The sequence below is a fragment of the Vigna umbellata genome, chromosome 3 (genome assembly GCF_029865625.1).
Source record: "Vigna umbellata cultivar VRB3 chromosome 3, Vumbellata_1.0, whole genome shotgun sequence".
NCBI classification, from domain to species: Eukaryota; Viridiplantae; Streptophyta; class Magnoliopsida; order Fabales; family Fabaceae; genus Vigna; species Vigna umbellata.
In genome coordinates this window covers 32,541,426-32,551,044 of record NC_142167.1, presented here as the reverse complement: position 1 = coordinate 32,551,044, position 9,619 = coordinate 32,541,426, and the positions used below count along the sequence as shown (strand labels likewise).

The following is a 9,619-nucleotide window of genomic DNA, read 5'->3' as shown; positions in this document are numbered from 1 at the left end:
ATGACTCCCTAGTTCAAGGAACTATATCTGCACCTACAACTCACAGAATAATGATTAGGGTACGCGATTAGAACCACTTATCAACAGAGAACCTAAAGGAAAACCTAGGTGACACATGTAGTGGAAAACTGCTCACATGCATTGGAAAACATTAAAACTAAAGAAAAAGAATAAAAACTAACTTACTCTTTTTCAAGAACTGTTCAACAATACTATAAGATCTAACCGCAGTTATCACTTTAACATCCTCTAATATGCAAACAGATGACCCAGCAAGTAGAATCTCTAGAGAGAGAAAGGAGCTCTAGAGGAACTGTTGTTAAAGATATTGTGTGACTTAAAATAATGAAATTTGTCTTTTAAAACTTTTATCTATACTTTAAACTTTTGACATTAAAATATTTGAGTCTAACTACTTCACACTACCATTTTCTAAAAAAAACAATTTTAGAAGTTCTTACAATAACTACTTTTTAAATTTAAATAATTATTTATAATAAAAAAAATTTAACAATAAAAAGTATACAAATTATTTGTTTTTATAACTATTTTTAATAATTATTTTATAATTTTAGTAAATTTTTATTAGAATAAAATATAAATAAACACATGCGCGTATATAGTTCCACTAATTATATTTAAATGTAATAACTTGATTTTTGACTATTAATTTAAACTAAATTATCCCATTGAAGAAAAAAAACATAAATAAAATAATCTCAAAAAATGGATTCTTTGATTTTTTTTAACTTGAATTCCTGATATAGTGTTAGTTATCTACATTAACATGGGATTTTACGGACAAAAGTTATAAATTTAAAGTTTGAAGATATTACAACAAGAAGAAAATAATTTTCAAAGATAAAATCATTTTTTTATACGGATTAATGTTATTAATTTAAATTTCTGAAAAATAAACATAGATAACTTATTATTAGAATCAAAATAAAAAGGTACTAAATTTACAGGACTTAAATTATGTTTAAAACATTATAGGTATATAAAATAGATTTCTCTTATTGATGATTACATATGATTTTCAATTTTACTCTTTAAATTTTTTTTAAAATTAAAATAATTATTTATCAATTTTACTCTTTAAATAATCATTTCTTTAAATTTAATAATTTTTTTCTTAAGTTTATTAACTTTTTTTAATTAAAAATTACATATAAAATAAATAAAAAATATTTAACAATAAAATTATAAAAATTATTGATATTTAAATTTATAATTATAATAATAACAATAATAATAACTCTATTAGTTTTTATTATGTAAAGAAAAGTTAACACACTAATGTTATATAATAAACCATGTTAGCCGGATAATACACTTTCCCGCGAAAAATAATATGCTTTTCTTTTTGTTTCTTATGAGTTGAATATGATTTAAAATATTTTATTAACTACTCAAACGTTATTATTTAAGTACATCACTATTAATTAATTATATATGTAGAGGACAGGATTTTATTAATGCATAATCAGTCTTTTTCTGTTTTATCTCATAGCTAAAATAAACAGAAACTGAAAGAAATGAAACATATAGATATGTTATTCTTATACACACAAAGAGCAACCAGAAGAAAAGTATCGGAGATTGAAGAGTGACACATTAAGAGTATTCAAATGGAAAAGGGAAAAGATAAAGTTTGTGTCACAGGAGGCACAGGGTTCATTGCTTCATGGATCATCAAGAGACTCCTTGAACATGGATATTCTGTTAATACCACCATAAGATCTCATCCAGGTAAATAACCCTTTCGATGGAAAAACCAGTACTATGACCATGATGATGCAGAATTTGGTATGTGTATGACTGTACCAACTATTAGACAAGGTTATAATTATGTTGTTCTATTTTGGCATGAACAGGAGGCAAAAGGGATGTTAGCTTTCTCACAAATCTACCAGATGCATCTGAAAAGCTACATTTTTTCAATGCTGATCTGAGCGACCCAGAGAGTTTTGGTCCAGCAGTAGAAGGGTGTGTTGGGATTTTTCACACTGCCACACCAATTGATTTTGCAGTGAACGAGCCAGAAGAAGTTGTGACCAAAAGGGCCATTGAGGGAGCACTAGGCATTCTGAAAGCAGCTGTGAAATCAAAGACAGTGAAGAGGGTTGTCTACACTTCTAGTGCTTCCACTGTTTCCTTCACTGGCCCAGAGCCACAAGATGTGGTTGATGAAAGTGCTTGGAGTGATGTTGATTTGCTTAGGAGTGTGAAGCCATTTGGTTGGTCATATACAGTTTCAAAGGTGTTGACAGAGAAGGCAGTGTTTGAGTTTGGAGAACAGAATGGATTGGAAGTTGTGAGTCTTGTGCCTCCCTTTGTTGTTGGACGTTTCATCTGTCCCAAGCTTCCTGACTCTGTTGAAAGAGCACTGCTTTTGTTGTTTGGTACACTTCTTACACCTTATTCCACTCTCTTATTCCTTTTTACTTTTCATGTTTCAAACCGAGTTCTATCGAAATCATGACACCTTTTCACAAGATTAAAGGTTGTATAATTGAAGTTGGCGTTAAATTGATGCAGGCAAAAAGGAAGAAATTGGAGTGATTCGTTACCATATGGTTCATGTGGATGATTTGGCTAGAGCACATATCTTTCTGCTGGAGCATCCTAATCCCAAAGGGAGATATAACTGTTCACCCTTCATTGTACCCATTGAAGAGATTGCTGAAATTATTTCAACCAAATACCCAGAATTTCAAATACCATCAGTAGAGTAAGTTCTGTTCTCCTTGCACATAGTCAACTTTTCAGATATTGCAGTTTCAGTCACAGTTTCTAACATCACACAATTCACATACACCCACAAATCTAAAAGTTGGTGTGACAACTATACAGTATCTGGTTTTGTATTAACTTTAGGACTAATGATTGATTTGTGTTGTTCCTTCAGAGAGGTGAAGGATATAAAAGGTGCGAAGTTGCCACATTTAAACTCGCAGAAACTGGTGGATGCTGGTTTTGAGTTCAAGTATAGTGTGGAGGACATGTTTACTGATGCAGTTGAATGCTGCAAACAAAATGCTTATCTTTAAATCATTCCACTCATCAAATTTACAAAATAAAATCAATTATTGTTGGAGGCCTCTACACTGTTTGATGCATGTTGTTATTCCTAATTAGTCAACAAAAGATATAATCTTTCTCCTTTGTCTCAGTACAGTAAAGCTTTAATATTGATGTTTGTAGATTTGTTTGAAATCTTTTTATATAAATCCAGGGTGCTGCTGTGAACTAGTTGTTTCGTTGTTGTTCATGATTCTACTATTTTTCACCTTTTGAAACAAGAAATGTTTCAACAACAATCACCAAAGCCTTTTCCTGCTACGTGGTGTTGGATCCAGTGATATTTAAACATAAGATTTTAAGGGAATAGTAGTTATATACACAATATTTAAACATAAGATTTTACTAAAATTAAATTAAGGCTTGAAGAGACTACAATAATAGTTGATGTAATTTGAAGTGAAAAACTTATTACTTGTTAGTTAGAGAGTAAACTAATATTAAATTTGTTATGGGTTTCTCTGGTCGGTCTTCCTTTGTATCACATTTTCATTTGACGTCTTGCACTCTGTTTCTATTCAATTTAGATTTGTTCAGTGAGAGAAATTTTAATGTGTATATTTATATATAAAATTTAACATCCTTATTGCATCTATTTTCTTCCTTCAAATAATAGAATTCAATGAGTGGATTAAATGGGATGGAATTTAAAATAACTTTCAATTTAATTAATTTAACTTAATTAGGTTAAGTTGAATTTATTTTTATTTAAAATTAGCTCAAATATAGACCGAAACGAGTCATTAAAAAAATTATCATCCCTTAACAAATACGATATCTCAAAATAAATAGTTTGTATACTTCTTAATTTTTATAATGTAACAACAATATTTATAACATATACACACACAGAATATTCATCTCATAGAACATACAATCAATTTTATAGAAAAATTATTAGTCAAACAGTAATTTTATTATAAAAAATTTTATGCATTATGTTTAATAGGATACTTTTGACATGGACTTATTACCCAATCCAACATAAAAATAAAATTTATATTGGATTTCGACTATATAGATTCACAAATTGTATACAAGTCACTCAGCACCTCTACTAACACTTATCCCTTATTTTCCACAACTACTTGGATTGAACCACACTCATACAGTTTAAAACGAATGATCTGTTAATCTAATTTTAATTGGATAAACTTAAAAACCATCTCAATCTAATTACTCAACCCAACCAACAACAGCATTATTAAATTGGGTTGAATTAGATATTCGTGGATTAAAGGCAAGTAGCTTCCACTCTTATCATTTATCCCTTATCTTACACATCAAGTCTTCATTTGACTCCTAAAAATGTTGTTTCTAAATGAATTTAAAATATCTAGGTGTCTCAAACTATTTAACACATGCTTGATTCAACTTATTGTAGTTAAATGTTCAATTTTGTTTTATAGCATTAAAAAAACAGACCATTTTAATAAATTCAGTCTTTATTGATCATGCACTTAATAAATTCAATTATGTTTTGGAGCATTTACTATCTGAGAACTTAAGCACGGGAAGGGTACAATACATTCAATGGTTGTTCATGTTGCAATGGAACCAGAGAGAAATGGAAATAGTCTTGGCCAGAAGAGTAAATAACAAGTGAACAATAAACGTCTTAAAACTTACCACTATAGAATTTTCAACCTCGAGAAATGCAATGATAAAGGAAAAGGGTTAAATTGGTTCATTATCTTTATATCCAGCATAGTAGCTCTGGTGGCTTGATCAGGGATGGAAAAAACAGAAGAAAATTCAGTGCAAATTGCATAATGTTCATGATATCTCAAAGCTAGAGTACCACTGCATCGAGAAACTTTCATCAAAGAACCTTTTCCAGAACAGTTCAAATATTCATTGCATTGCATATTAATTCATTTTCAAAACAGTTAAAATTGATCCATAGAGCTTCAAATAAATAATATGCAGTAACTTCCACATTAACTTATCTGGTGACTGGTGGCAAAGTCTCTTAAAACGAGCTCCACCTCTTCCACCACCCCTAGTTTTCGGAACCACTTGGCTAATATTGCAGAGGCTTCTTCCCCAACCATGATGCCATCTTTCTCCAAATCTAGTAGAAATTCCAATGCTGTATTTATTTTTCCTTCCTTCTCATAAGCAACCAATACTGAAGCTATGCATTTATCAGTGGGTTTGATACTTGCTTTTCTCATATTTTCAAATGCAATTAGAGCCTTTTGACTTTGTCCAGTCATTGCATAAGCATTAACAACCAAACTGCACATCTTATCATTTGGGGTGATACCAGCCAATTGAATTGCATCAAACACCCTTTGTGCACCTTCAGCATTGCCAATTAAAGAGTACGCTCGAAGCAGTGCCTTATAAACCTCACTCCCTCCGGTTATTTCTTGTGTCTCCATTTCTTGAAGTAAATTCTCTCCTTCTTCAGGCATTCCAGCTCTGATGTAGGCCATGATCATTGCGCCATATGATCTTTTATCCAAAGGTTCACCAAGCAGTTTGATCTCTTCAAAATACTCCTTGGCCCGGTCATGATGGCCAGCCTTGCTGTACATGTGCACCATGGTAGTCAGAATTACTTGATCATAGATGAAACCCCTTTCCTTCATGAGTGTGAGAAAATTTTCAGCATCTTCTAGTAGATTGTGCTTGCCATAATAATGAATTATCTTTGTATAGTCACGAATATTGACTTCAAAAGATTCTTCTTGAAGAGCATGTTTTGCAACCTTAAAATGTGCATAGAAGCACAAAGTAATTTTAGACTGCAAGAAATTAGCCATAAAAAATGCAAACAAAATATATTATAAGTTGCATAGGTTCAGGTAAGAAAGTTATCACCCACCTCGATAAACAGTTGGGAAAATATAATTTGGCTTAAATTTTCATTCCAATATTTTCAACCCAAAGTGAATCACTCCCTTACTACACAAACTTTCTAGACAGACAAGAACATTTAGATGGTCAGAGGAAAAAACTGCATTTCCCCTCTATTAATCACAGAGCATAAAATGGATAACACGTCAATTTTCATAATACATGTATATTTAACTGTTTATTTTATTTATTAAAAAGGTCACTTCACTACTTTTATGTAAATACATGAACCTCAAACTGGCATCTTTGTATGAGACATCACATTTAAAACCAACAAAACTAATGGTGTAAATGAAACACTACCATATGCAATTTGGAATTTGGAAAGTTGGCATAAGTTCAAACTTCACTACAACGTATCAATGAAACAGAAAATGTGAAATACCTCAAGGTAAACAGGATGTTCCATTATTCTCAACTCTTTCAGAACTGAAAGCCAGTCTGCTCTGATAGGGTTCATAATCCTCACCCATGATTCCAAAAGATCAGATATGGTGCCTTTCTCTGCAGAAAAACATATAATCTGTCTCATCAAGGCTTTACTTCGATTGGACATCCTGAAAGGAAGTTCAGATATGGCCTGTCGTTGTTCAATTGTGACCTTTTTGCCAACCTCAATCCACCTAAACCTTCTTTCGTTTTCTCCATTCACTTCTTTAACAACTTCCTCCATACCAATACCAGCTAGTACTGAACCAAAACGGTGTTTGTGGAAACCAAAATAAATTGGGTTTTGGCATGATGAGTTTCTTCTAGACAGAACACCACGATTGGTTATTGAGTAGTGTGGGTAATACAAGTTACACACTAGGTTATTATTGCAGTAGGTGCCCATCATTGAAATATTTGATTAAAACCTGAACCTGATATCTCCTGTGATATTTTAACCAGTAAGTCAAAAGATTCACGTCACAATAAGCAAGCACATGCAACCACAAAATGAGTAATAACAGCACACATCTCTTACTCCATTTCCTAAAATTCATCGCGGAAGCAAACATTGGTAACTAGTTGTTTTGTTAACATGATTAATAAAGAAAAATGCTAACTTATTATTCCTCTCTAGTAGCAATTATTTTCTCAAACAAGATGCCAAACTTTTATGACCAAAAATTGACGGAAAAAGGGATTGTGAAGATTTTTTAAAACTTACCGATAAATGCATCACTCTGCAAGTTCCCTTCACCGTTCTGCAATAACAGAAGTTCAAAAACCTCGTATTACGCAGTTAAAAAACTTGATAGAAAAAGGGATTGTGAAGATTTCTCCAAACTAACCGATGGAGGATTAATAGATTTAGTGAAGCTCCAACACGACTCGGAGGCCGTGCTTCTCCGCTTCCTACGCGGTGCGGACACGGACACTCAGCGGTAGCGTGCACGAGACGGTGTCGGACACCCTTCTTTGGGCCAGACACGGCCCTGTTTTCGGAAGCGGCGGAGAAGACACGGCTTGGTTGTGGGATGCGGAGATGATACAGTGGTGAAGGTGAAAGCGTGTATGCGGGGAAGAGTATCAGAAAAAAAGAAAGAAGATAGGAGAAATAATTTAATGTTTTAATAATTTAATGGTTAATAATTTAATGATTAATATATATGAGAATATATATATATATATATATATATATATATATATATATATATATATATATATATATATATATGAAAAATTAAGAAATCCCTAATAAGAAGATATTAGATGCCCCTGGATTAAAAAAAATCTTCTACTTATATTCGAAATAATTTGGTAATACACTAATTTTTCATAAAATATTATTATTATTGTAATTAGTCAACTCAATTGTTTCGGTTACAAGGTCGAGTCACTTCTAACACTTTCATTAGATAGTTCTTTCGATAGGTTTAAATCAACAATAGATGCATAGTAAAAAATGTGAACCCCCTACCTCTTATCTTTGACCTATAATTGTAGGTTTCGCCATGGGTTTAGATTAGTAAAACCTTAATCACGATCCAATCTCAGCCCAATGACTCTAATTGCTTCTTACCAAGGTTTGCGCAAATATGATTATGGACTTTTACCAATCGTACTTCCTTCAACTGTCTAGCCAGATCAACCATAAGATGATCTTGTAGTCGTCAGGCCTATACGGTATATAGTATGAACTTTTACCGATCGTCTTTCCTTCAACCATCCAGCCAGATCAACCATAAGATGGTCTTGTAGCCGTTCGGCCTATACGGTACATAATACAAACTCTTACCGATCGTCTTTCCTTCAACCGTCCGGCCATATCAACCACAAGATAATTTATAGTCGTCCGACCCCTACGATACACAAGTCCTTACGGTACACAAGCCCTACGGTACACCAATAATCTATTCTTAAAAGATAGTAAGCAAATTATAGTAGATGAACTCAATTTCTTTAATATTATTAAGATTGAATGCAGAGATAAGCTTTATTACCTTTTATTTGTTCTAAGAACAATTCCTAGAAAAATTACCTTTCTTATGACAAAGGAAACACCTTTGGTTATTGAATTTTTCTCTTATCTTCTTCCTTTTTTAATAACTCTTCTTCTTATTATATTTAGTCAATCAGATTTTCCTTTTTTAAAAGTATATCAGGAAAACTAATCACTTAATTTTTAAATATGCATAATATATCATTATTTTAACGTTAAAAATGATTTTGGTCTTTTACAGTTAAAATTGATTTAAGTCCTTGAAATTTAAAGGAAAAGTCTATTTTAGCCCCTTGGTCCAAATCCATTTTACTTCAATATCGTCATAATGAATACTTTGAAAAAAAATGTAATAAAGTGTTTTATGTTAAGAATCCAAAATCAAAGGACATAATACATTAGTCAAATAAACACATTTTTTATAATTTTGGGGTAAAAGGGATTAAAAAACTTTTCTTTCAAATTATTAACGTTTAAAGAGATCAACTTTAAACTTGGTGAACAAAATAAACCTACCCCTAGTTCTATGAGTAAAGTCCATTGTATCATTTATTTCATTGAAATTGATTGACCTCTCACTTAAGTTTATTTCAAGCGTGTAGAATGGTAAAATATATGAATTTGCATTTATTGGCCTCTCATTTATACATAGTATGCAAGTTGCTTTATTTTGTGTGAAGTCAATGACTTTTACACCAATTGGAAATAAATAATTTCATGAAAAAGTTTGTAATTTAAACCTGAAAAATATACTTTGAGATACATAAATTTTTGGGTTAAATATGTTTTTAGTCTCTAAACTATTGGTCGTTTTTGGTTTTCGTCCCTTTTTCAAAGTAAGGTACAATTTGGTCCTCATTCTTTTCGAAAACGTTCGTTTTAGTCCTCGAAAACGTTCGTTTTAGTCCTCGAAAACTAACACCGTTTAAAAATTTGGTCCTCATTTAGCAACAAAATGAGGACTAAAACCAAAGTTCTGAGGACTAAAACGAACGTTTCGAAAAGAATGAGGACCCAAATTGTACCTTACTTTGAAAGAGGGACGAAAACCAGAAACGACCAATAGTTTAGGGACTAAAGACATATTTAACCCTAAATTTTTTATATTTATTTGATACTATATTTTTTTACTCTCTCTTTTCTTGAAAAAAATACAAAAATTTACTTTTTTTATGACTATTTTACTTTCATATTGTATGTCAAATGAATGTAAAAATATGTCATTGTGTTATTACTCTTTAA

General features: G+C 31.6%; 2 protein-coding genes across 3 annotated transcripts; one reads left to right on the top strand and one right to left on the bottom strand.

Moving 5' to 3' along the window:
• The first annotated feature begins 1,483 nt into the window (after nucleotides 1–1,483).
• LOC124826905 (vestitone reductase-like) lies at nucleotides 1,484–3,219 on the top strand. The gene is made up of 4 exons (XM_088109875.1): nucleotides 1,484–1,752; nucleotides 1,878–2,405; nucleotides 2,542–2,734; nucleotides 2,912–3,219. The coding sequence occupies exons 1-4, from the start codon at nucleotides 1,632–1,634 to the stop codon at nucleotides 3,051–3,053; spliced, it is 984 nt and encodes a 327-aa protein (XP_087966001.1). The 5' UTR covers nucleotides 1,484–1,631; the 3' UTR covers nucleotides 3,054–3,219.
• A 1,649-nt stretch (nucleotides 3,220–4,868) lies between these two features.
• On the bottom strand, nucleotides 4,869–7,477 carry LOC124826907 (Tetratricopeptide repeat (TPR)-like superfamily protein). 2 transcript variants are annotated; one of them, XM_088109874.1, is made up of 4 exons: nucleotides 7,227–7,477; nucleotides 7,103–7,139; nucleotides 6,335–6,822; nucleotides 4,869–5,837 (listed from the first exon to the last, which is right to left on the bottom strand). In XM_088109874.1, exons 3-4 carry the CDS (start codon nucleotides 6,785–6,787, stop codon nucleotides 5,025–5,027), a joined length of 1,266 nt encoding a protein of 421 aa, XP_087966000.1. In that variant the 5' UTR covers nucleotides 6,788–6,822; nucleotides 7,103–7,139; nucleotides 7,227–7,477; the 3' UTR covers nucleotides 4,869–5,024. The 2 variants fall into 2 exon arrangements, with proteins under 2 accessions (XP_087966000.1, XP_047155817.2); XM_047299861.2 differs by having other exon boundaries at nucleotides 4,869–5,801; nucleotides 7,227–7,476.
• Nucleotides 7,478–9,619: the final 2,142 nt, after the last annotated feature.